Below are 27,134 nucleotides of genomic sequence, written 5' to 3'. Positions count from 1 at the left end.
ACTTTGAGTGAGATGAGAGCCCTTGGGAGTTTGGGGCAGAGGATGACATGAATTGACTTCTGTTTGATCAGTACCACACTGGCTGCTGAAGGAACAACAGACAGGTCGGGGGGATGAGGATGAATGGAAGTGGGAGACCAGGGAGGGGGCCACTGCAACGAATCAGGTAAGAGAAAGGATGGCTTAGAGCTGGCTGGTACTGGTTTAAGTGATATTTATATTCTCCAATTTTTCATCAGGAAAATATCCAAACATATGGCCAAGTTGAACTTTACAGTGAATACCTATCTACCCAGGATTCTAGTTATATTTTGAAAGAAGAGTCAGTGGGATTTGTTGAGCATGTGAGCCTTCTGGGACACCTCCGGGAGGTTGCTACAGACAGTTGGATATTTCGTACTGGAACGAGAAGTGGAGCCCAGGTCTGCCCCATCACAACAGACTCAGAAACCCACTTTTTCTAAAAAGGATCATATGTTATAGACACTCTGCTAGTCTGTTGGTACCTAATCTTTATTGCATCATAAACCCAATAAACTGTGAACAGTCTGAACCCTCTTTAGGAAAATGCACAGAAAATTATTTGTAAACAATTGCAGAGGAATTGTGAAAGACATAAAATGTAGTCTGTTTCACTCAATGAAAAAATATTCAGTTTGGCAGAATCACTGTGAGTTAACGTTACTAATCTCTAGTGAGCTGTGAAGACCAGAGCCTCACAGGCAATCCCCTGCCTTGTCCCCAGAGTCCGCATTCCTCTGTCTGTGTGGCCTTTGGGCAACAGTAAGGAACATGCCATGCAGAGGGAGTGGGGAGGAAGGTACTGTGTTACAGAATTCCCTGTAACCTGGAGGACGCCCCTCTGAATATTGGGAGGATCAGGGCCCCAAGGCTAGTGCTAAAAAGAGGCTTAGGGCCGAGCGAGCCTTCGAACCAGGGTCTGTCTCCAAGTGATGCTCCCCCAGGGCAGGGGGGTGCGGGGGCATGGGAATGGCACCCAAGCGGGTTGGAGCCTGGGCCCTGCCAGCTTCAGAGCTTTGAGGTCAGGAAATCCGGAGGCAGAGGAGGGGGACAACGTTGCCACATCCCTCTGCCCCTTTAAGACCCCCGAGGCAGGAAGGCTGCCCGGGCCCCACCAGCTTCCCTCCTAGGCTCCTTCCTGGGAGGAAGGGGCTGCCCATGCCAGCTTCAACAATGCAAGGGCGGGAAGGAGGCTGGGCAGGTGTTGCAATCCGCAGCCCCTGCGCCTGTCAGAGGCCGAGCCATTAACGACAGGGCTGGGGAGAACAGCCGGGCTGTGGCTGTTTTCAGGAACTTGCCTTGAAGAGGAGAGCAGAGACCAGGGAGGCCAGGCGGGCGCCCAGCCGCAGGCTCCAACGTGAGTAGGGGAGCCCCAGGGAGGGCTGGGTCTTGGGCTCGAGGGGACCCTGGAGTCCCAGTTATGCTCCCCCCACCTCTGTCAAGGGCGTGCATATGCAGGGGGCCTGGGAGCAGAGCTCCTGCCTTTAGGATTTGTCCCTTGGTATCAAGAGCCCTGGACACTGAGTTACTTTTCCCAGGGTGCCCCTACTTTTATTTGCATTGGGGAAGTCACAGACAAATATCTCTTTGAGGACACTGTTCTGGGCTCAGGAAAGGGCTGGACTCAGCGAAGGGCATACTCATTGTCCCTCTCCCCGTCTCTCTCTCAGAACCTGTGTCTTACCTGCTCCCGGTCTCCATCCCTGTCTATTTCACTCTCCATCTCTCTTTCCTCCTCAGCCCCTCTCTGGCTTGCCATGCCTCTGAGCTTCTGTCTGTCTCAGAGTCTCTCTGTGCTTCTGTTTTTGTCTCTCACGGTTCCCTTTGTCTCTTGAATCTTAAAATCTCGAGTATCTCTTGCTTCTCGGCCTCTGAGTGCCTCGGTCTCTGTGTATCAGCATTCTTGTCTCCGGCTCTTTTCTCTCTCCTGCCTCAGTCTTTATCTCTGTGAGTCTCTCTCCATCGTTTTGGTCTGTGTATCTCACTTTCCTACTTTTTCCGCCCGTCTCCCTCTGTCTGAACCACATCTGGGAAGTCCTCTCCCTTTGTTCATTGCCAGCCTCCTCCTCCCCCCAACCCTCTTCCCATGGAAAGAATCCACGTGAAGGGGAGTAGAAAGGACAGGCGAGAGAGGGGTGTGAACTGGAGAAGGCTGAATGTGATGGGAGGGAAAGGAGAGGAAAGCAGAAAGGAGTGGGGGGTGATGCAGTGACCCCAGGGGCCAGCGTGGTGTGCTGGGACTCAGAGAGAGGCCAGAGAGTGAGCCAAGATGGCTGGAGCAAGAGGGGAGACTGGGGGGCCAAGGAGCAGGGGACTCAGAAATGGGGCTTTGGAACGTGCAGTGTGACACGGACAAAAGCAAGGTGGCAGTCCTAGGAGGCTGTGACCACGCAGCCTGTAAGCAGGGCAGGGAGGCACTAAACCATGCTGATTCCACAAGGCGGTGTCCCGCTTTATGGCATGTGAAAATAACATGGTTATTAAGTGCTTCCTCTTTGCAGGCTCCATATTAAGTGCTTTTATCAGGGACCATCTCATTTCATCCTCACCACAACCCTGAGAAGTGAGTGCTATTGTTATCCCTCTTTCACAGATGGGGTTACTGAGGCTCAGAAAAGTGAAGTAACTTGTCCAAGGTCACCAAGCTGGTAAGTGGCAGAGCCGGGGTTCAGACCAGGTGGTCTGACTCAGTGCTGGGCCCCCAGAGAGTGAGACCATGCTCTACCTGGCCCCAGATCCCCCTCAGCTGGGTAGGGAGCACCCAGGGCTGCCGTGGGGGACCAGGGACCGATGCCAAATGTGCCAACCCTTGGCAACCCTGGGAGAGGATGCCTGGGCCCCTGGGGGTTTGAGGTTGCATTGCCCACTCTGGACAGGAGCCAATGGAGAGGGATGAAGTGGTAATTCGCTGGGCAGGAGGGCTGGGATATGATCAAAAATACATGGAGATGGGCACCAGTGTCCCAAAATCTGGGCCAAGGAGGCTAAATCTTCCCCAACAAGTGTGCATGGTGGATAATCATACTGGCATGCTGTAAGAAGAAAGTTGCCAACCACTGATTGGTAGACTGGGGTGCTCTGAACAGTTGTGCAGGTTTCTCACTGCACAAAGCTGCCCAGCAAGCGGAGGTTGAAATTCAGCCTGTTCTCTAGTTGCCAGGTCCTAGTGTGGGGCTGCATTCATCCAGAGGAAGGGGCGCTTTTTTCTTGATTTGCAAAAAGGTGACTTATGGGCTAGCATTCACCTGGTGTCCTGATACTGCAACACATAAGGACAGACCAGGGGTTTAAGTAAGACCCAGGCAGGCAGGAATAGCCTTGGGTATCTGGGCATTTCTTATTCCCACCTCTGTCTTGGAGGGAGAGAAAAGGGAGAGGAGTTTAATTCTTTCTGAGCACAGGGGATCAGCTGAGACACCACGTACATGTATGTGTTCATGTATGTACAGGCTGGTGATTCCCACTGACCTGCCACCAAGAGCATCAATTAGTGCTGGAGGATCAGGTGTCTGGCCCCGAGACCCCAGTGGGAGCAGAGTGGAAAGGCTGGAAGCCCACCCCAGCGGTAGAAACCCATGCATACTTCCTGAGACTAATGAACTAATTAGAGGGAACTAATGCTCCCTCCATCTGGGCACTGTCGCCATGACCACAGGATGCCTGGCCCCAGAAGGCCTCCAGAGGTCTGTGCCCAGAATTGGGGGTATCCTCCAGCCCACCTTCCCTTTAGCCATCTCTGCGGCAGCCAGCTTCCCAAGGTGTAACCTGTCCTCAGCTACTCTGTGGAGTTGTCCCTTTCTGCCAGGGAGCGTCTCTGATATTCACCAGCGTCAGAGGAAAGGACTTTGAGCATGGCTCACCCAGGAGAACCTGCCTGGTACTCATGCATGTGCAACATGGACATGCCAGAGAATTAATACACCAAGGGACAGCCCTTGACCAACGGGGGGCAGGAACTGGTGAATAAATGTTCCCATTCTCTCAGCCAGCCAAGGGATGAATTGTCCCTTGGGTGGACAGTTCTTGAGGCGTGTTCTACATGGCTCCTTGGAAGGTTCCAGCAGGACTGAGCCCCAGTTGTCCATAAATGTGACGGCTTGATGACGAACCCTTGTGTTGGCTTTCCCTCCTTACCCATTTCATTCTCCCCACTCCCTCACTCTGCTCCTGGAACCTTCCCAAAAGAAACTCCCTGCATGCAAGCCTTCATCTCAGCCTCTGCTTTGTGGGGGAAACCCAGCTAAGACAGAACGGAAGTGGAGAAGAATACTGTTCCCTGCGGCTCCTTTCCCTGCTCTCTCCTGGAAGGCAAATAGAATAATCACAGTGGCTGTCACTTACAGAGTCGTCTCCTATGTGCCAGGCCCTGCGTGAAGCCCTTGACTTGTATCATTTTGGGTCCTCCCCCCAAAACCCTATGCAGTATAGGCTGTTGTTACCTCAATTTTGCAATGAAACTAGGCTCGGAGAGATCAAGTAACCTGGCCGAAGCCACACTGTGGCAGAGCAAGGACTAAGCTCAGCTCTGACTCCGAAGCCCATGACTTTAACCATCCCCCTCTGCCTCCAGGTGAGCACCAAGCCGGCACTATGGCGGGGCTGGGAGCCTGGAACCTAGCGAGAGCCGCTCTGATCATCCTGCTGCTCCCCAGAAGTGAGTGTGGCCAGGAGCGAGGGTGCTGAGGGGAGGGGGGAGCACAGGGAGAGATGCTGGGGGTGGAGGAGGGAGGCATTTCCCAGCACTGCCACAGTGCTCCTGGGACTCCCAGAGAATCCCAAAAGAATCAACTGGGCCACAGATGTGGGGTAGCCAGGCTCCCATGCATAGACCTCTGTAGGCAAACCACCACCTCTGAGGAAAAGTGAGAGGACCTGGGCTGGCCAGCCCGGAGAAGGTGGGGTAGACCAAGGTCTTGCCTGCAAATCTGTGCCGTGTTGTCAGAAGGAACCCCTGAGTCCTGTGCAGCCTTCACGGGCAGCAAAGGGATCAGGGTGGAAGACGTAAGGAGGCAGCTTTAATCCTGAAATATAGAATCCCAGGGAATTCCCTGCCGGTCCAGTGGTTAGGACTCTACGCTTCCACTGCAGGGGGCATGGGTTTGATCCCTCCTCATGAAACTAAGATCCCGCATGCCACATGGCACGGCCAAAAAATAAATAAATAAAATAAAATAAAAAGAATCCCAGGTAGAGCTCTCCAGACTATGGAAACTCTATCTTGAGAGGTGGAGAGCCTCCCATCTCTGGGGGTATGCAAGCCAAGGCACAGCAGGGGTCGGCAAACTTTGATGTAATGTTCAGCTTTGCAGGCCACATACAGTCTCTGTTGCATGTTCTTGTTTGGTTTTTGTTTGGTTTGGTTTTCAACCCTTTAGACATATAAAAAATGTTCTTAGCTGGCAGGCCATACAAAACTAGGCCATCCTAGCCCTGCTGTGGAGGACTCAGTATCATGTGGAGTTTTGAAGTGAACAGTTGGCAAGTTTCCTTCTAGTCTGAAATTCTGAGTCTGTGGAGTAGTACAAGCCTCCATGAACTTGCTCTGTGACCCTAAACAAATTGCTCCTCCTCTTAAGGGCTCAGCATCCCCATCAGCAAAATGGGCTGAAGAACACCTGGGAGAGGAGAGAAGGCATCGTGGGCAAAGTGCAGTGCTTACTCATTTATTCCACATGTATCCACCAAGGGCCTGCTCTGGGCTAGGTGCTGGGAATGCAGCAATGAGTGAAACACCCAAGGTCTCTGGCCTCACAAAACCCATGGTCTAGTTTGGGGGACAAACAAGCAAATAATCACATGACTACATAATTATGAAGGACAATAAGAGCTTTGGGAAAGTTCAAGGGGCTTGGCCTGGTCTGGTTGGTCAGAACCTGACCAGGTTCAGGTCTGGTTCCCCGCAAGACGCCTAAATGTTAACCAGGTGAAGGAGGGGTGGGAGAGAAGCAAAGGAGCACCTCCAAAAGGATCAGCAGGTACAAAGATCCGGAGATTGGAGGGAGCATGGCGCTTTCAAGAAATAGCAAGAAGGCCAGAGTGATGGGAGCTGGAAAAGGATGGTCTGAGCTGGAACAAGGAGGGCTAGGCAGGGCCCAGGCCACAAGGGCTGTGAGAAGGATCTGAGTCTTTATCCTAATCACGGCAGCAAATATTTACATGACAGGCACTATTCTAAGTGCCTTACATGTGTTCTCACATCTAATCCTTCCAGCAAAACTGAGGTAGGGACTTTTTTATCCCCATTTTACAGATGAGAAAACTGAGGCACAGAAAGTCTCAGTGACACATCAAGGTCACATAATTAATAAGCAATAGAACCAGGCTCTAAACCTAGGCAGTCTAGTTCCAACATCCATGCTCTTACCCACATACCATACTGCCTTTCAGAGGAATAACGTACCATTGAAGTGCTATAATCAAGATGGGGTAACAGATTTGAAATCTGAAAAGATTGCTGTGGCTGTGGGGTTCTTATCATTCTAACCATTGTTTCACCACTGCTGGGGAGGGGAGTAATCTCCCATCTGGTGGCGTGCTGGGGTTGGCTTGCAAGCGCTGACTGTGTACATCTCTTCCCGGGTTCACATTCAGTGATGTCACACTGGTAGCTTGCAATCAGCCACGGTGGGAATATTTACACCAGGGAAAGCAGCCCAGGCTACAAACCAGGATCTGTCTCTCTCTGTATAGCCAGCTGATAAACATTTACCCACACACCACTATCTTGATCTCACCCCCAGAGCCTCTCACGGTCCCCATACACATCCTCCCCATTCCAGTGACACATCTTGGGAGGTAAAGCATGAAGGTAACGGCACAGAGTCTAGGGGTACTGAGTCTAGGAGCCCAGCTCTGCCAGGCAGAGGAGTCACTTACGGCCCCTTCTCTTCCACCCCAGGCATGGAGCAGTGCGGGCACATCAGCCTCTCAGCCCCCATCGTCCGCCTGGGGGATCCAATCACAGCCTCCTGCACCATCAGCCAGAACTGCAGCCGCCTGGACTCGGAATCGCACATTGTATGGAAGTTGGAAGCAGAGCTTCAGCCCGGGGAGAGGCAGCAGTACCTGCCAAATGGGACCCTGCAGTCCACCATCACCTTGCCCCACCTCAACCGCTCTCGGGCCCTTCTCTCCTGCTGCCTGCACTGGGGCAACAGCCTGCAGATCCTGGACCAGGCTGAGCTACAGGCAGGCTGTGAGTCCCTGCAGCCATCCACCCACTCTGCCTCCAACGCCCTCCTGCCAATACTAATAAGAACTATTCTTTCTTAAGCTCTTGCTCAAGAAGCACTTTAAAGGCACAATATCATGTCATCTTCCCTACCAGTGGGTAGTGTTATTTAGCCCCATTTTGCAGATGGGGAAACCGAGGCTCGGGGAGGGTAAGTGACATGCTAAAGGTCACAAACCAATAAGGATGGAGCCAAGATTTATAACAGGCAGTGGGGCTCGAAAGCCAGTATAGTAACCACTACTCCATATGGCTGCCGAGTAAGCCCAAGCCCTCAGCCATAGGAGAGTGTCTCCAGGGAGGATATTCTCTATGAGCTGGGCTTGCTCCCAGCTTCTCCCCTACCCCAGTCTCAGCCTTCTGTTCAAACTGAGAAGGATGGATTTGGGCCAAGCCAATGCATAACTAAAAACAAAGAAAGACCAAGGTTCTCATTTAAGAATCAACAACAGTGAAAGCTAACACCACAGAGCACTCACTATATGCCAGGCACTGCTCCGAGCACTGTATACATAGTAAGTCACTCAGCCCTCACAAGAACCCTAGGGGGTAGGTACATTACCATTACCCCCATTTTCCAGATGAGGAGACTGAGGCACAGAGCCGTTAGGTGACTTCAAGATCACACAGCTAATGAATGGCAGAACCAGGATGAAAACCAGATGCTACACTGTTACTGTCAAAGGGGACAGAGTTGAGAGGGTTGGAGACTCTGTGGTACTTATCCCTGTATGTGCCTGTAACTTAGCTTCCCCCAGGGCTGCCCCTCTGGGGTCACCCTGCATGGAGACAAGGGAATGACCCAGGGCAAGGAAACGAGGCCAGTTTCCCAGTAGGAGTTTTCTGAGTGGTCTTACCTGAAGCCCTCACTCTCCCCACCCCATACACAGACCCTCCCGCCACACCCCACAACCTGTCCTGCCTCATGAACCTCACAACCAACAGCCTCACCTGCCAGTGGGAGCCAGGCCCTAACACCCACCTGTCCACCAACTTCACCCTGAAGAGCTTCAAGTGAGTAGGGCTCTCTACGCCAGCCCCCATTCCTTTGGGTCCTGGGACAGAGCATGGGTAGGACTGTAGGGGTGGGGAGCGAGAGCCAGAGACGGGAGGGAGAAGGGAGCCTCTCTTTCTTCCCCCGCCTGACACCCAAGCCTGGTCCGTTGGCAGGAGCCGGGGCAACTGTCAGAGCCGGGAGGACTCCATCCCGGACTGTGTGCCTGAGGACAGGCAGAGCCACTGCTCCATCCCCCGCAAACACCTACAGCTGTACCAGAACATGGGCATCTGGGTGCAGGCCAAGAACGCGCTGGGAACCAGCGTGTCCCCGAAGCTGTGCCTTGTCCCCATGGACGTCGGTGGGTGACACTGAGTGTGGGGGAGGGGAGCGGCCCCCACCATGGGCGGACACAGAGAGGCACGGGGAGGGAAACACAGACCCAGCGACAGGCAATGAGACGCTGCAAGATCTAGAGGTAGAGGAGGAGGAGAGAGAAAAACAAAGTGGATGCAGTCGTAGACAGAGCTGTGGAGACCCAGACAAGGAGGCGGAAGAAACACAGAGGCAAAGAGATACACTCATTAATTCTTTCTGCAAATTTCTTGAAGTGCCCACTCTGCACTAGGCACTGTTCTAGGTGCTGGGGATATGGCAGTAAACAAAAAGGCAAAACCCTTGCCCCTGAAATGTTACATTCTAGTGGGCAAAATAGACAAAATAGAATGTCGGGTAATGGCAAGCATGAGGAGGAAATTGAGCAGGGGGACGCGACGGGGAGAGGGGGCTATTACTATTTCAGGAAGGTGGTCAGGGAAGGCCTCACTGAGAAGGTGACATTTGAGAAGATCCTTGGAGGAAATGAGGGAGCAAGCCGCTGGATATCCAGAAGGTAAGTGCTCCAGGCAGAGAGAACAACCAGTGCAAAGGCCCTGGGGCAAGAGTATGAAACAGAGAGAGAAACAGACACATATACAGAGACAGACCTGCAGAAACAGGATGACACAGAGATGAAGAGACACAGAGAGAAACAGAAAGACACAGAGATCCCATAAATGGAGACCCAGAGAAGAAATGGAACCACAGACAGGGAGACAAGTGGAAGCTAGGATAGAGCCCAATAGGACTGATCAGAGAAGGGGTCTGACTACACCTCTCTTTGCAGTGAAACTGGAGCCCCCCACACTGTGGGCCCTGGGGCCCAGCCCTGAGGTGGCCCCGCCCCAGCCAGGCTGCCTGAGGTTGCGCTGGGAGACCTGGAAGCCAAGCCTACACATAGATCAGAAGTGTGAGCTGCGCCATCAGCCTCTGCTTGGAGAAGCCAGCTGGGACCTGGTGAGGCGGAGGGCAACCTCAGGAGACTGGGGTGGGGCTGGCTGAGGGCAGGGTAAGTTGAGCTGGCATCGAAGGGCACAGAGATCCAGGCTCAGAGCCACACACACCCCCCACCAGGTGGGCGCCCTGCCCTCCAGGACCCTCCAGTATGAGCTATGCGGGCTCCTCCCATCCACAGCCTACGCCCTGCAGATGCGCTGCACCCGCTGGCGCCTGCCTGGCCACTGGAGCAACTGGAGCCCCAGCCTGGAGCTGACCACCACACAACGGGGTAAGTGGGTGGTGACAGGCTGGGAGCGACCATCAGGACCCAGTCTGGCCTCCAGGGCCCTCCCTGACCCTCTCTTCCTGCTCCACCCACAGCCCCCACTGTCAGAATGGACACATGGTGGCGGCAGAGGCAGCTGGACCCCAGGACGGTGAACGTGCAGCTGTTCTGGCAGGTAACCCCCTCTGAACGCCATCCCTCCACCTCTTTCAACCCAAACAGACCCCTGCAAGCTGGGGCTCAGGACCCCAACAGGTTTCCGAGGCTTGGATGCATTTGTAGGTGATTTGCACTCACTTTGCATGTGCCTGGGTAGGAAGCTGGGTAGGGCCCTTCTGGAGAGACTACAGTGGAGGACTCATCTAGTTTGCTGCCTGCTGCATACACCGACTTGCTTTTTCCTTCCCTCCTTCCTAGGACCTGGCACAGAGGGAGGAGGGCTGGCTCCCAGCCTGGGGGGCTTAGTCCTTGGGACATGGCCACCCCATCTAGAAGCTCTTCCCCACTCCAGATGAGTTGGGCATCCCCTTATCTTTTTCCCCCATGCCCACTGCAGCCAGTGCCCCTGGAGGAAGACAGCGGGCAGATCCAAGGGTACCTGGTCTCCTTGAGACCCTCAGACCAGGCTGGGGCAGATCCAATGCTCTGCAACACCACGGAGCTAAACTGTACCTTCCAACTGCCTTCAGAAGCCCGGGAGGTGATTCTTGAGGCCTATAACACAGCTGGGACCTCTCATCCCACCCCAGTGGTCTTCTTGGAGAGCGGAGGTAAAGGGGGCCAGCAGCTAGCAGAGCATGATGGTTACACATGTAAATTCGGAGGCTAGACTGCCTGGGTTCAAATCTAGCCCTGTCACTTGCTAGCAATGTGATCTGGGCAAGTTACTTACCCTCTCTGGCCTCAGTTTACTCATTTAGCAAATGGGAATGATACAGTATCTAACTCAAAGCATCGCTGTGAAGATTACGAGTTAAGACATGTGCCTGGCACAAAGTAACTGCTCCGTATGTGTTAGCTATTATTATTATCATTAGCCAGAACCAGGCTAAGCCGGTGGTGGTGCCTACACACACACCGTCTATTCTGCCAAGGAAATGGGAAAGAAAGCCCGAAGTTTTTCCAGCTCGAACACAGTCCCTGAGTGAAATGCTCATTCTCAGGGGATCAGCCACTACCAACCCCAGGTGCCCCTGAACATGGGTCCTCATGAAGTGAGACTCACAATAACAATAGCTAATATTCCCATTTCCCAGCCATGTGACCCTAGGCAAGTCACTTAACCTCCCTGTCTCAGTTTTCCCATTGCTAAGATGGGGACCGTAGCTGTGCCCCACAATGGGACTGTTGGCAGACTCCGTGAATTAATACATACCGAGAACCACACAGGGTTAGCTTTCATCATCACCGAGCACTACTCCATGCCAGGCCTGTTTCATGTACCACCTCATTTAATCTGCACCATGACCCTACGAGGTAGAAACTTTTATCATCGTTTCCACTTACAGATGAGGAAACTGAGGCTCAGATGTTGACTTACCCAAGGTCACCCAGCTTGTAAGTAGCAAAGGCCAGATTGAACCCAGGCATCTGGCTCCAGGGCCTGCATTCTTTTCATCTTCATGTCATCGTCTCCTACTCTGTCTCCAGGCCCACCCCTGGGCAGACTCCACACCGTGGCTCGAGACCCTCACAGCCTCTGGGTGGGCTGGGAGCCCCCCAGCCCTCAGCCTCGGGGCTATGTCATTGAGTGGGGCCTCGGTCCCCCCAGCCCCAGCGGCAGCCCTAAGATGTGGCGGATGGAGCATAATGGAAGCATTGCAGGGACCCTGCTGCAGGGTGAGGCAGGCCTGGGGGGCTGGGCAGGTGGGCAGGGCCCGGGAGAGGAGGGAGACATTTTACCTGCCTGACAGTAGGCAAGGGGCGAGCTGAACCACCCTAAAGACGCAGATTCCCCAGTCTTTCCTGTTCTTTCACTGTTCTCATCTCACATCCTCAGAATCAGGAAGTCCCTCCTGCAGTCTAACTGGATCCTCTGTTTCCAGCCCTGACTCTGCCACCTTCCTAGCTCTCTCTTCTACTCTTTGCCCCTTACCCGCACCAAATGGTCTGAAGAAGAGACTGCAGAGGCCAGCCCTGCAGAATGAGGCCCAGGTTACCCCTGAAGTCTGAGGTTAGCCCCCGACCATCATCAGAGGCTAGCCCCTAACCAGGGTGCCCCTATTTTCTCTCTACAGAGAACATCAGGCCCTTTCAGCTCTACGAGATCACTGTGACCCCCCTGTACCAGGACACCAAAGGACCCTCCCAGCACATCTATGCTTACTCCCAAGAGATGGGTTTGTCAGCCACCAAGCCTTTTCTCAGAATCCTCTCCTCTCTCTCAAGGCCTGTCTAGGCCCCCAAAATCAGGAATACGAGGGAACATTTTCTTCCTCCCCTACCTCTGGCTCAGAAGAGGGTCTCTCCCAATCCTAAGATTACCTCTGGCTTACACTGGACCCCTGCAGCTGGAAAGAAGTCAGGTGGTGGGGTAACAGAAATTGGGCAGTGAGCACGGCAGAATTCAGGGAGCCAGTCTGGCAAAAACTGATCCGGTGTCACATGTGATAGAAATTCAACTGAGGGCCTGGCATAAACTTAGAGAGTCAGTGGCAGAAATAATGAACCAGACAAAATCAGGCCTGGCAGAAATCAGGTAGCAAGGCTTTGGAGTCAAAGAGGAGCAGGTTCAAATCCCAGCTCAACCACTTATTAGCAGTCGGTGGGATTCAGGGAAAGTTCCTGGGATAATGAGGCTTGGACATGAGTCCCCCTGGACTCTCTCCTATCACCCACCCCCACAAAGTGTCCCAGTTCTTGGGTCTGGGGAGCCACAAGAAGTCCAACTGGGCTCTCCCCGCCGCCCCGCTCCCTGTCAGCCCCTGTACCTCTCTCTTCCGGCAGCCCCCTCCCATGGCCCAGAGCTGCATCTAAGGCACATTGGCAAGACTTGGGCCCAGCTGGAGTGGGCGCCCGAGGCCCCTGAGCTGGGGAGGAGCCCCCTTACCCACTACACTATCTTCTGGACCAATGCTCAGGACCGGTCCTTCTGTGAGTCTATCTTCAGTGCCCCACAGCCCCAGAAGGCCAGGGCGGGCGGGTTCAGAAGCCTTGGGGCAGCCCAGCAGCCAACCCAGACTCACCATTCTCCTCTCCTCCCAGCCACTGTCCTGAACGCCTCCTCCCATAGCTTTGTCCTCCGCGGCCTGGAGCCTTCCAGCTTGTACCATGTCCACCTCATGGCTGCCAGCCAGGCGTGGGCCACCAACAGTACAAGCCTCACCCTGATGACCTTGGCCCTAGGTGAGGGGAGAAGGGGGCTGGCAGGACAAGGCTGGTGGGAGGGTGCCTCACCCAAAGGATCTCCATTTTGCAAGTAGATAAGCCTTGCGTGGATCCCCTGATTTGAGAGAGGAGACCCAGCCCTGCCCTTGGACCCCAGTCTGAGGCAGGAGACCCAGCCCTGCCCTTGGACCCCAGTCTGAGGCAGGAGACCCAGCCCTGCCCTTGGACCCCAGTCTGAGGGAGGAAGCCCAGCCTTACCTACGTGCACTCTTGCCTCTTCTGGCTTTCCCCTCACTCTAGAGGAGTCTGAGCTGCACATCCTCCTGGGCCTCTTCGGCCTCCTGGTCTTGCTCATCTGCCTCTGTGGGGCTGCCCAGCTCTGCTGCAGACCCAGGTGAGTCCTTCTGAGAGGGCTGACACCCAACTAACCCTGCCTGCAGGGAAGTGCAGGCCTGAGTGAGCCGGTCTAGGCTCGTCTCAGCCTTGCCAGGCCTCAGGACCCAGGTCTGGGGGTCGGGCCCTCCACCTTCTCCTCTCTACATGAAGGGGTCGTCCCTTCAGCTGCTGTGAGTAGGTGGGAGAAAGGATGGAAAGATGGGAGGGCATGCCTGACCTAGCCTTCACCTGCCCCCTTCTCCAGCAGGAAGAATCCCCTCTGGCCAAGTGTTCCAGACCCAGCCCACAGCAGCCTGGGTTCCTGGGTGCCTACCATCACAACAGAGGTGAGAACACTGGAGGGAGAGGGAAATGGGGCTGGGGGTTAGGCTCCCAGCCCAGGCTCAAAGTGAAGGGATACCCCTCTGAGGATGAGTACTCAGGCCTTCCCATCTTCCCACTTCACCTCTTTGGAGCAAAGCAGACCTAAGTGCGAATCCCTGCTCTACCCATTCAAACCCTCAGTCACCTCACTGTGAAATGGGACTAATCCCATGCAGAAGCGTTGGGGAGATTCACCAGGCCAAGTCTAAACAGCACATAACACGTGTCAGGAACATATGAGATGCTTTGCATCCTTTGAGTAACCCTTTGAGTTTCAGCAAAGAGCAGCAGGAAGTGTCTGGGGCAGATATCTGAAATGAACCAGGCCCTCACCCCACATCCTTATGTCCAGGATACCTTCCAGCTGCCCAGCCTTCGGGACTCCAGCATGCCACCCATCACCAAGATCACAGTGCTGGAGGAGGAAGAGAAGAAGCCAGGACCCTGGGAGTCCAATGACAGCTCAGGGACCTGTGGCCTCCCCAGCCTGGTCCAGGCCTATGTGCTCCAGGGGGACCCAAGAGTACCTCGTATCCAGCCCCAGCCCCAGTCTGGCACCAGTGACCAGGTCCTTTACGTGCAGGTGCTGGGCAGCCCCACAGGCCCACGGCCTGGGCACTACCTCCGCTGCGACTCCACTCAGCCCCTCTTGGGGGGCCTCACCCCCAGCCCCAAGTCCTATGAGAACCTCTGGTTCCAGACCAGCCCCCTGGGGACCCCAGAGCCCCTAGTCCCAAACCCGGAGGATGACTGTATCTTTGAGCCACTGCTTGACTTCCCTCTCCTGCAGGGGCTCCGGGTCAGTGGGGTGGAGGGTCTCGGGGGCTTCTAGGGCTTCCTAGAACTCCCCACCTGGGCCTGCTTCTTGATAAGCCTGGGCTATCCAGAGAAGAGGAGGTCAGTAAGCCCTTCACTAAAAAAACCCCAGCCCCAGGAAAGGCAGAAAGTCTCCCAGTGTCCCCCTATCTCTGGCGCCTAGCATCCCTCCCCCATCCCCCCAATTTCCATGGGCTGGGCCTCCCACTTCAAAGGCCAGAGAATGTTTTTCCAAGCCCTGCCCACTAGCTTTTTGTACTTGTTTCCTATAATTTCAGTCTCTTAAACTGGTTTATGGTCTGATTTGGTTTGGCTTGGTTTTGAGAAACTCTTGAGTGTGCTTGAATCTCTGTTCTTTTTCTTTTCAGAACCCTAGAAATCGGGGCGGGGGGGGGGTTACTCCTTAGAATCATTCATTTATTTATCCTTTCCTTAATTCCTTCATTCAGCCAGCCCTCACCTAGCATCTAGGCCCTGTGCTGGCAGCGGGGGTTCCAAAATGACTAGGCTCAGTCCATCCTCAAAGAGTTCCCATTCTAGGGACTTCCCTGGCGGTCCAGTGGTTGGGACACCGCGCTTCCACTGCAGGGGGCATAGGTTCAATCCCTGGTGGGGGAACTAAGATCCCACATGCTGCACGGCGAGGCCAGGAAAAAAAAAGAGTTCCCATTCTAGTGATGGAGACTTGAGAAATGACCATTAGGGCACGGTGGCCAGGGTTACCGAGGGAGTCACAGAGAACTGTGGGACATGGGGAACAGACCTCAGAAAAGAGTAGCCCCTGTTGCAGAAATGTAATTAAAAACAAAATCTCCTGCCAACCTAGAAAACCTCTCCACAAGGGTAGAAGAGGAAGAAAACTTTTTTTTAATTGGATGAGAATTAAACCAGAATGTCACAGGCAATCAGCTCAAGAGTTTGGAAAGATGAAGAGAAATTGTATCTGTTTACACAGCCAAGTGGATACAACTCATTGCATACATTTTCTCAAGATAATCACTAGTCCTCAAGCAAGAGGACTTGACAGCACTACTTGTCACACAGGGGTCATCCTAAATTCAGCTGGGAAATAGGGTAGCCACCTGGGTTTGCTAATTGCCATTAACCAAAGGAAAAATAAATTTCTCATATCTTTATGAGCGGAGGGAGGTTTGCAACTTGGAGCTGGGCACCTGCTGAAGTTAGGCTCCTACCCTCCAGCAGAAACTGGGAGACAGGGGCTCTATCTTTCTTAATGATTATATTTCAAAGAGCCGGCTCCCAGGTCCTTGAAAAACACATTCCTGGGTTGTAAAACTGGCAAGAGCCTTATTTAGCTTTTAAAAAGATTTACATAGATCTCAAAAGGGCAGAGAAAGAACTCACAGTTACAGGTATTCTAAAGTAAATGCTCTAAGAAAAGCAAGGGGCAGAAGAGTCTTTCCCTTTTTTGCACCAGAGACAATTAAGATTTATTTTTCCTACTTTTAATTGGCATTTGTCCTTACACCCCTCATTTCACAAATATCAAAGCTAGTATTTCTTGAATACTTAACTATATTCCGGGTGCTTTGCACACAACTGCCTCCGTTAATCCTCTAACAACCTAAAAGATAAGACACGGTTATTACCACTCCCATTTCATGGTTGAGTAAGCACACTGTGGCCCAGAAAGGTCGAGCGACTTGCACACAGAATCACACAGCCAGTAAACGGCTGAGCTAGGCTTCCAGCCCAGGGCTGTCCAAAATCAGCGACCTTAATCACCACGCTGCAACACTGCCAGAGAAGAGGCTGAAACCTAGTATTTCTTACAGGGGTCCATCCTGCACTCTGGAGGGAGAGGGGGTGGAAATGCTAGGTTGGGGGAAGAAGACACGACAGGCCCCAGGGAAGCCCCCAAGATAATCGGGGCCCAAGGTCAGGAACATGGAGTAGGATTAAGGGCGGGAGGCATGCTCAAGAAAACGTGGCATCTTAAGAGTTTATACAGCACCGCACGCCACTAACGATGTCAGGCGACGACCAAGCTCCCTCAATCTCGCGCTACAGCTAACCAGACCTCTCCCCTCGACCCAACTTCGCGTCATCACTGAGTCCGGCCTGCCAATCCATCATCTCGGTCCTCATCTGCTCATCCGGTCTCGCAACTGCACTCGATTGGTCGAGCCTGAGCCAATATGGCGGCGCCCTAAACCAAGTCCGTACCGCGAAGGCGACGGCGGCCGTGGGGCGGGCCCCTCGGGGGTGAGAAGCTACCATGCTGAGGGCGGCGTGGAGGGCGCTGAGTTCGATTCGGACCCAGGCAGTGACCCAGGCCCCAGTCCTCGGGCTGCCGGGCGGAGGGTGCGCCAAGCTTCTCTCCGTCCAGCGGGACCTTCCCTCACGTCCTGGAGGTAAGGAGCTGAGAAGCCGGACAGCGGAAGTAGGGAAATGGGGTTCGGCGGAGATAGAGGGTACGCGGGAAGAGGTTAGGGGGGAGGGGGGGCGGAGTGTAGCGGCAGGAGAAAGAGTGGTGGGTGGAGAACAAGTAAGGCGCGGTGGGAGAGACATGGGGTATTCGGGGTGCGGAAAAAATGGGACTGTGGTCCTCGCAGAGAGGCCAAGACCTTGGAAGAAGGGTAACGCAAGGGCCGTAGACGAGAATCGAGGCTGGACTGTTGAAGGAGAATGTCCTCAGCCCCCACCCTTTTTTGTGTAGGTTTCATCCTCCGGGCCGCCCGCGGATATGCCACCCAGAAACCAGGTAGGAGCTCTTGGGTGGGATTTGGGGCGGAAGAGAGATTAGATTGCCTGGAAAGTTTGGGGTGGCCAAGGGGACAGAGGTGTCTACGTGGAGCCACTGGGGGGGACGGGGATGCGGGGGACGGGGGGGGGCCGGAGGTCCTGCGAAGAAGCCCACGCCCACCTTATGACAAAGCCGTGGGCCTGGAGCCTGCATGAAGGGCAAGAGGAGGGGAGGTGGAGGGTGGGATATAGCGCTTCGTGTCCGCCCTTCCGAGGGGGAGGGCCCGGTTTCCCACTCCCAGGCAGTCTGCATAGTTGTTCAGATCTCTTACTAAATCTTAGTGTTATTTAGTTAGTACTATTTGCATAGCGGCAGAGCAGGGGCTGGCTGGAGAAGACAAATTTCCGTCTCCTATGCCTCTCCCTCATCTACAAGCACACTCCAAGCCTGAGGGTTTCCTTTGATCTCTATTTGGTGTCTACAATTCAGGCATCTTAAAGTTCAGGGTCCCTTCTCAAGCCCCTTATTTCATTCATGCAGTTAGCCAGCGAGCATTAGTTGGGCGTCTATGCTGTGCTGGGCCGCAGACCAGACATGGGGGATTCAAAGGGAGTCGACCTCAGTCCGTCCACAGGAGCACCCATCCTAGCGGGACGTCTGATAACTGTAGAGCCAGACAGGTGTGTGAGAAGTGCAGGCACAGTACAGGGTCTTGGGAAAGGCCACCTACTCCCAGCATGAAATATCAAGGCAGAGGCCCACAGGATTTGCAGAGGAGAAACTGAGCCCGGGGTTACCCAGTGCCTTGCTTGAGACCGTGGATGTCTCTGACAGAGTTGGTGAGAAGAGCCAAGTCTGGGAGGATGGGCAGTGAGAGTTGACTCTGGGTGTTTTCCATCCCTCCACTTGACAGTCCAGCCCAGCCATGAAGATGACCCACCCCCTTCTATGCTGCTCAAGGACTACCAGGACATCCCCGGAATTGAGAAGTAAGCAGAAGAAATCTCTTTGATGAGGCAGGGGGCCCTGGGAGGATTGGCAAGGAGGGGGCTTCGAGGTAGATGCTTGATGTATCTGCAGCTTGACTATGGAACAGGGCAGAGAACTATAGAAGCCCAGGAATGGTGAGGATGAGTGGGCAGCAGGGGCACATGGAGCACACCTGCTTGCCGTTTTTGTGCTCTGGGTAAAGACCCTCTACCATGAGATACCAAGGAGGCACCGTGCCTCACGGGTGTTTGTAGAAATCTTTCATCTCTTGATCCTGTGAGGGAAGAAATAGTGTCCCCATTTTGTAGATTGTCAGACTGCCCAGTGTCATACAGCTCCTAAGGGGCAGAGCTGGAGTTTGAATCCAGGGCTGAAAGATACCAAAACCAGGATCCTCTGCTCAGCCCCTGTCCTGTGCAGTGGGAGCTGGGCAGTCCCTCCAGTCCCTCCCACTGTGCAGTGTGACATGAGAAAAAAACAATGATTGTAGAATTGAAGTGTCTCAAGAGAGATTGAACCATATTCCAGCTAAAATGGAAATCCTCTTTTTGCTCTCCCTGTGACAAACCTGAAACACTTGAGCTGACAGCCCCAATTTTCTGTAGTTATCACATCATTCCGTGTTCACAGCCCAGCAAATCAGATCTATGCTGACTTTGAATCCCTGAGAAATGGCACCCCGCTTCCAGAGAGACTCATGTTGTAAAAGAAATTTTCACTCATCCTTGGTTTTCAAACTAAAATGAAAACAGCATTGCTCCCCTTCCTTCTTCCCACCCACCACCCCTGCCGACACCTGTCTCTCATTGCTGTGGTTTTTCCACAGGGTTGATGATGTCGTGAAAAAACTCTTATCTTTGGAAATGGCCAACCAGGTGAGTGGCCTTTGCCAAGGCTTGGCCTCTCTCAGTCCTCTCCTCTGAGATTCTCTCCTACCCTGGTAACACCTCCCAGCCCATGCTTCTCAAGTCACAGCACTTATCCCACTCTCATTCTATATCCACTTGTCAATACCCCCAGACTGAGCACCTCCAAGGCCAGGACTGTCTTGTTTCCCATTGTACCCTTAGCACCTGACAAACAGTAGGTACTCGATAAAGATCTAATGCCTGAATGAGTGAGCACGGTTTGGGGACATTCATCCAACATTCTTCTGTCAGTGGCATTGGCCTTGGGCTCACCTAGATGTGAACAACCATGTGGTTGGCCAGAGGCCACACCCTGATGAGCAGAGTAAAGTCACGCCCTGAGCCTTATGGCCTAGTTGCTATGACTGTGGCCCTGGCCCTGGAGGTATGAGGGCAAGTTCTTACAGGGGGCAGACCTCACAGATTCTCGGTCTCTGTCTTCAACAGAAAGAGAAGCTAAAAGTCAAGAAAGAGCAGCTGATGAACAAGGTCGTGGAAAACCCTAAGGACGCCGGCTCCCTGGAGGCTCGAAGTTGGTCGGGGGGCCCTGGGGGGGTCGGGGTGCAGGGGAGTCTGCTAGCTGGTACTTAATCCAGGCCCCTCACCTGCAGATACGCTGGTATTAGATGTGGCTTGGTAAAGGGAGAGACGGGAAGGACCAAGGACAGTGAAAACTGGACTCTATCCTTGATGCTGTAGTCAGCGCCCAGGTCCTGCCTCGTACCTACCTCTGTATGAGCTCAGGCCAAGCTCCTCAGGAACCAGAGCTTGTCTCTGTCTCCACTCTGCAGCTGAGGTGGTGTGAAAGGGCATGGGGTCAGGGCCAGCGTTCCCACTGCACTCTCTGCAGTGTTCCCAGAGCTCAGTGTGTGTACGGCAAGGGCCTGCTGTAGTGACAGCCTCTCCTTGGGGCCACCTTCTGCTTTTGCCTTTGCAATATAGGTTTGAGCTAAATAAGAGGATAGCTGAGGGAAGAATATTCTGGGGCTTTAGGAGATGAGTGGGAGCTGATAATTCTGAAAACTCATTAATGAAAACACAGAGATAAGGATGGCAGCTGGAAGGGAAGAGGCAAGGAGGAGACCCTTGACAGTCTTGGGATCTTAAATTATTACATTGGTGAGGACCTCCAGGGCAGTATTGAATCATAAACCGTGACAGCAGCCATCCCAGACTAATTCCTGAATTTAACAGGAATGTTCTAAAGTTTTACCATTAAGAATGCTGATTTGGGATTTGGGGTTTGGGGATGATACCTTCATAAGATTAAGGAACTTCCCTTCCTTATACTTTGCTTTCTAAAGGAAAGATAATCCAAAGGCTTTTGAGATCTTGAAGTTCAGAGTGCTCTGGGAGTGATAGAGAGGTGTACAAGAGCTTTGGTGATTGTTATTCCTTGAGGTCTTCTTTTTTTTAATTTATTTTATTTTATTCTTGGCTGCGTTGGGTCTTCGTTGCTGCACGTGGGCTTTTCTCTGGTTGTGGTGAGCGGGGGCTACTCTTCGTTGCGGTGCACGGGCTTCTCATTGTGGTGGCTTCCCTCTTTTGCAGAGCGTGGGCTCTAGGCACGGGGGCTTCAGTAGTTGTGGCACACAGGCTCAGTAGTTGTGGCGCTCGGGCTTAGTTGGTCCGCGGCATGTGGGATCTTCCCGGACCAGGGCTCGAACCCGTGTCCCCTGCATTGGCAGGCAGATTCTCAACCACTGTGCCACCAGGGAAGCCCTTCCTTGAGGTCTTAAAACATAACCAGGGTCTGGCTCTTCCTTCCTGTGTGCCCGGCTCTCATCCTCTGTGGTTTGTGGTTTCAGTTGTTGCCTTGACTGTCAAGATCCACAGTTATGAAGCACACATGCAGAAACATCGAAAGGTAACCCTTGGGCCTCACTCACGGCTAGCTGGGGGAGAGGAGCCTGAGCACTGATGGGCTCTGGGTCCAGAGAAACAGCTTGAGAAGCCAGGTGGCTAGAGCAGCAGAGCACCCACCCCTCAGCTGCGGTGGGAAACACACTTCCCTTCCACCTCCAGGGGTGAAATGGGAGCCTTACAGGACAGTGCTGAGTGTCACTAATGGTCAAGAACACAAACTTCAAAGCAAGGGCACAGCGTGTGGCACATAGTGGGCGCTCAATAAATAGTTGTTGAATGCGTGCATGGAGTCAGATTGCCCCAAGTTCAAATCCCAGCTCTGCCACTGCCACTTAACTGGCTGTGTGGCCCTGGGGAAGTTACATGTCCAAGCCTCAATTCTCCTGTCTGTCAAACGGGGATCATAATAGTACCCACCGACAGGATTGCAAGGACTGTATGAAGTAATGGCAGCCAACATGACGCATATAAAGTATTTAGGCCTCATGCTAAATACTTCACATGCATCAGTTCATTTAACCTTTATACTTGTCTTTGTATCCCATTGTACAGAAGAATGAGCTAGGCTGGCATAATGAAGTTATCCCTCCAGGCACAGGCACACCACTAGGAAATGATGTGCTAGGACTTGAAACTTGGTGATCTTGCTCCAGGGCCCACACTCCTAACCATTCTGCTGGATCTCAGCACAGTGTCGGACACAGAGCTGCTATAATTAGGCAATTGCTGGTATTTTTAATAAACACACAGTTGTGAACACAGACTGGCCCAGCTCCACACCTAGCACCTCAGTGTTCCCTGAAGCTAGTTGAGCTGTTCCTTGGAGATCAGAGTTGGAGTATGGAATGCCAGCCCCACTGAGGGAGCAGTGCCTGGCTGAGGGCAGGGGTTTTCCTAAGCCTTCCCTCCTCTCCACCCCAGCTGATAGTTTGCTGAGCTGTGCAGAGGCTGAGTGGGTGGTACAGGGGAAAGAGCATGAGATGTGGAGTCAGACCACTAGACCTGGATTCAGGGTCTAACACAAGGTCCCGACCCAGCAGTTCTAGAACCTTTAATGAATCAGTTAACATCTATGAGCCTTTATTTTCCCATCTGTAAAATGGGAATAACAGTAACACTGCCTACCTCAGAGTTGCACTAATATTTGCCTAAGATTGTGGGGAAGTTTCATTGCCAGGGTAAAATGACCATCCTTTGCTACTGTGAAGTGGCACAGCACTTATTTACATAATACTCAAAGTAATACCAACTCTCGTACAGGACAAAGCCCACAAGCGCTATCTACTGATGAGCATTGACCAGAGGAAAAAGATGCTCAAAAACCTCCGCAAGACCAACTATGCTGTCTTTGAGAAGACGTGCAGGGAGCTGGGGATTGAGTACACCTTTCCCCCTCTGTACTACCGGAAAGCCCACCGCCGCTGGGTGACCAAGAAGGCCCTGTGCATTCGGGTACGAGTTGGGACTGCTGCTTTGGTTGCCCCACTCCAGGACCGTGGTGGGGAGAGCATAAGGGAGGGGTCGTCTGTTTCTGAGCAAGGCGTGGAGCTGGCCCCGAGGCTTTGAGGTGGCTCCCAGGGCACGAAGCCCATAGAGAAAGGCTAGGGTGACCATCGGGGGGAGTCACTTCCCACCCCAGATGCTCGAAGTCTGAGGTTTTGCATAGCATTACAAAGTTTTTTCCTGCCCTCTCTCATCCCCAGGTTTTCCAAGAGGCTCAAAAGCTGAAGAAGCAAAAAAGGGCCTTAAAAGCTGCAGCTGCAGCAGCCAGAAACAGCGCCAGAAGAACCCAGAGAGGCCTTCCAAAACTGGACCAGAGGCAATCAAAGGAAACCAATAAATGTTAAAATTATGTCTTGCTGCCTTAAAGAATAACAGTAGACAAGGTGGGGCTCTTAGTGGCCTGAGGACGAGGAAGAATTCATTCCATCATGGAACTCTGGGGTCCCGGGGATATCTGAGGCAGAGTCCCTGCCCTCACATGCCACGGGATGCATTCTCATAACGCACCTCACACACACTCACAGAAACAACCCCCTGTCCTCCAGGGGCCATTCAGTGGAGGCAAGACTGAGCACACAGCAGCACAGAGGAAGCGTGAGGAGGCCAGCATACGAACTCCCTTCTAGATGGGGCCGTATAGGATGAGTGGAAGTTCACTGGGCAGAAATGGGAGCGAGGGCATCCCGGGCAGAAGGAATTGCAGGTGCAGAGGCAAAGAAGTGTACAGGTGCATGCTGCATTCAGAGAGCAGCAGAACTGGACATACAGCTTGACGGGTAAGCTGAAGCTGGGATATGAGAGGTTTCCTATGCTGGCTGAGGAGACTGTACACGGTCCCCTACGGAGAGGGGAGACAGTTATGGTTTGAAAACCAAAGGCGTGATGATGGTAACAAGGCTGTTTGATAGTTAAGCAGCATCAGTGTGGAGGTGGATGGGAGGGAGAGAGATCAGAGCGATTGATTGATTGGGGGGCAGTGGTTTTGGTGTTCAGATTGAGAATGGTAAAAGCTACAGGTCCTGTCCCTAAAACTGCACATGTACATAACATTGCTTATAAATTCTGGGGTGTCATGGATAAGCCCTTCCCCACAAAGCCCACCCACTTACACCAAGTTAAGTGCCAAGGCCTTGAAGCCTGAGTATGCTTAGCATGTTTGAAGAACCCAAAGAAGACAGTGTGTCCAAAACTGAGTGAGCAAAGAGAAGAGTAGGAGGTCCGAGAAGCAAGCAGAAACCAGGTAATATGAAGCTTGTGGGGTGTATTAGTCTGTTCAGGCTGCCGTTTTTAAATACCATAAACTGGGACTCCCCTGGTGGTCCAGTGGTTAAGACTCTGCACTCCCCATGCAGGGGACCTGGGTTCAATCCCTGGTCAGGGAACTAGATCCTGCATGCTACAACTAAGAGCCTGCATGCCACAACTAAAAGATCCAGTGTGCCACAACTAAGATACAGTGCAGTCAAATAAATAAAATACCATAAACCAAGCGGCTTGTACAACAAATTTATTTTCCCACAGTTCTGGAGGCTAGGAATTCCAAGATCAAGGTGCTGGTCTGTTTGGTTTCTGATGAGGAATCTCTTCCTGGCTTGCAGATGGCTGCCTCCTGACTATGTCCTCACATGTGGAAGGAGGGAGAGACGGGGAGAGAGAGTGAATCTCTTCCTCTTATAAGGGCATTAATCCCATGATGAGGGCTGTAACCTCGCGACCTAATTCTCATGATCTCCTAAAGACCCCCAAATACCATCACATTGAGGGTTAGGGCTTCAACATTTGAATTTGGGAAGGACAAATATTCAGTCCATATCACTGTGGGGAAGACCTTAGACTTCATTCTGAGTAAGAAAGGAAGCCAGAATTCATAAGCAATGTTTTTTTGTACGTGTGCAATTTTAGGGACAGGACTTGTAGCTTTTATCTGATTCTCAATCTGAACACCAGTACCCCTGCCATTGAGGAAAGCCGGAAAGGAAGGAAGGTGTGTTAAAGTGATGTCCAAAGAGCAGCTGGAGACAGGTTTGGGAGTTACGTTTAGAGTGACCCAAGCCATGGGTGTGAGTGAAATTGCCCAGGGAGGGAATGTAAACAAAGAAGAAAGGACCATGTCTGGATGGGAAGAATGATCTCTGAGGGCATAGCCTGAGTCAGGAGGAGTAGTCGAGGTTAAGGGGAAGGTGAAATGAGGGTGGAACAGAGGACCTGGGATCCTGCAGAATCAGAAATGAGATGAGAGGGTCAGAACTGAAGATGAGCTGCTCAAATACCACCTCAAGAACAAGAGGGAAGGCCTTTTATGGGGCAGGACTCACAGCTACCTAAGAGGTATTGTGTGGAGGGCCAGGTGCTGACATGTAAGGGGGCTAGTGGAAAGAAGGCAAGAAAAGGAACACATTCGCACATTCGTGGAACAGGCCCTTCGGGAAAGGCATTGTTTTAAGTGCTGTGTTAGGCACATTAACTCATTTCATCTTTAAAGCCGCCTTTACCTATTTGCCCCCCCTCACCATATTGGCATAATTATCCTCATTTTACCGTGAGAGAATTAAGGCTCAGAGAGGTTAGGTAATTTGTCCAAATTCACACAGCTGGTTAGCGGCAGGCAAGGATTCAAACCCACATCTGTCTTGACTCCAAAGCCCGTGTTCTGTTCATTATCACACAGCCTAGGGCAAAAAGTGGTCTGAGAAGCTCTGGTAATTACACTGTAGCAAACTCAAAAGCCTTTAGCAATCAGGCAGACAGCATAATGCATGAAGGCCAGGTGTAAGATGATGACGCTAAGCTGCTTGTTACATTTCTATCCTAGTTATATTCCCTTTTGTGCACAGACCAGGCAAGATCAAATCAAAGCCTTGGGCTGCAGGCTTTCAATTACTGTATAGTATCCAATGCTGAGATGTCAGTTAAGGACCAAAAAGTCTTCATGGTGAAGCAGTTTCAGTAGAGTGGAGGGAGCTGAATCCAGTGGTAGTGAGGTGGGGAATGAGGATGTTATGGAAATTCAGGTTGTGAGTGTAGACTACTCTTTTTTTTTTTTATTTTTTTTATTTTTTGGCTGCATTGGGTCTTCATTGTTGCGTGCGTGCAGGCTTTCTCTAGTTGTGGGGAGTGGGGCCTACTCTGCGTTGCGGTGCACGGGCTTCTCATTGCAGTGGCTTCTCGTTGCGGAGCACGGGCTCTAGGCACACGGGCTTCAGTAGTTGCGGCATGCAGGCTCAGTAGTTGCAGCACGTGGGCTCTAGAGCGCAGGCTCAGTAGTTGTGGCGCACGGGCTTAGTTGCTCCGTGGCATATGGGATCTTCCCAGACCAGGGCTCGAACCCTTGTCTCCTGCATTGACAGGTGGATTCTTAACCACTGCGCCACCAGGGAAGTCCCTAGACTACTCTTTTTAAAACTCGGCTTTGGGCTTCCCTGGTTTCTCCATATTAATTGCTCTCTTTTCTTCTCCACGGGCCTGGCTGCTAGGCTAAATTTCAGAAGACACCACTTTTAGTATGACATCCCTTCAGTGGCTCTCTACTGTTTGGCAGATCACAGGTGAAATGCCTTTGTATGGCATTCAAGGCTGTCCACTCTGGCCAGTAGGCAGTAGAGAGCCACTGAAGGGATGTCATACTAAAAGTGGTGTCTTCTGAAATTTAGCCTAGCAGCCAGGCCCGTGGAGAAGAAAAGAGAGCAATTAATATGGAGAAACAGTAATGCAGATAGAAAGAAATGAAGAGGTAAATTTGAGAAAGATTTTGGTGGAAAAAGCAGAATTGGTGACATAAGAGGACCAGGGGGAGGGAGTTGGAAACCAAGGCTAAGGTTTCAAGTCTGATTGGCTGGAGGGGAAGATGATGAGTAGGTCATAGAAGTATTGAAATTTACAGAAATGGTTGCTCATCAAAGTAAAAATGTGCAACAGGTGATGAAAATGTGATCCTGGAGCTCAAGATGGGGGTGAAGTATGTGGTCACTGCCCTCAAAGCAGAGAATTGGATGCCAGGCCTGCTCTACAGCGTGGGGGGTAGCTTCGGAGAGCCCCCAGCACGCGTCTTCCGACAGCGGGACAGACGTGAACAGGCCTGGTTTGCTTCCCGGTGTGTGAAACAGGAGGGGGCTACACTCCAAGTAGCTTTTAGGGAGGAAATGCAAATAGGTCCTTCCCCCACCTAAAAGTCAGTTACCATTTTATTGAGTGCTTTCGTGGCATTTTGTGATCGCAGTAACTCCTCTCTGCAACCCTGGGAGGTGGGTGTCCCCTCCATTTTCCTATGAGGAAGCCCAGGCTCGAAACACCTGCCCCAAGTCAAACAGCGAGGAAACTGCAGAGCTGGGATTCAAACCCAGGTCTGTCTGCCCGGAGTCTGCTCTAAAGTTTTGCTTGGGTTTCCCTGGTTCAGGGGCACGTGGGCA

At 52.5% G+C, this 27,134-nt stretch overlaps 2 protein-coding genes across 6 annotated transcripts; both read left to right on the top strand.

The window, feature by feature from the left end:
- The first annotated feature begins 1,139 nt into the window (after positions 1–1,139).
- On the top strand, positions 1,140–15,057 carry CSF3R (colony stimulating factor 3 receptor). Of its 5 annotated transcripts, none has more exons than XM_067711957.1 (17): positions 1,140–1,378; positions 2,615–2,669; positions 4,592–4,675; positions 6,920–7,216; positions 8,143–8,266; positions 8,423–8,610; positions 9,415–9,584; positions 9,702–9,855; positions 9,948–10,027; positions 10,409–10,622; positions 11,503–11,691; positions 12,090–12,191; positions 12,799–12,945; positions 13,057–13,197; positions 13,480–13,573; positions 13,823–13,901; positions 14,291–15,057. In XM_067711957.1, the coding sequence occupies exons 3-17, from the start codon at positions 4,612–4,614 to the stop codon at positions 14,768–14,770; spliced, it is 2,523 nt and encodes an 840-aa protein (XP_067568058.1). In that variant the 5' UTR covers positions 1,140–1,378; positions 2,615–2,669; positions 4,592–4,611; the 3' UTR covers positions 14,771–15,057. The 5 variants fall into 5 exon arrangements, with proteins under 5 accessions (XP_067568058.1, XP_067568041.1, XP_067568049.1 ...); XM_067711940.1 differs by having other exon boundaries at positions 14,264–15,057; XM_067711948.1 differs by having other exon boundaries at positions 13,820–13,901.
- Positions 15,058–16,887: 1,830 nt separating this feature from the next.
- Positions 16,888–23,077, top strand: MRPS15 (mitochondrial ribosomal protein S15). The gene is given in 9 exon segments (XM_067725527.1): positions 16,888–17,129; positions 17,435–17,479; positions 18,375–18,450; positions 19,278–19,326; positions 19,807–19,891; positions 21,168–21,226; positions 22,486–22,677; positions 22,929–22,991; positions 22,994–23,077. Coding segments are annotated over 9 exon segments (777 nt in total). The 5' UTR covers positions 16,888–16,993; the 3' UTR covers positions 23,066–23,077.
- Positions 23,078–27,134: the final 4,057 nt, after the last annotated feature.

This window comes from Pseudorca crassidens, chromosome 2 (assembly GCF_039906515.1).
Source record: "Pseudorca crassidens isolate mPseCra1 chromosome 2, mPseCra1.hap1, whole genome shotgun sequence".
NCBI lineage: Eukaryota > Metazoa > Chordata > Mammalia > Artiodactyla > Delphinidae > Pseudorca > Pseudorca crassidens.
This window is presented reverse-complemented; position numbering and strand designations above follow the sequence as displayed.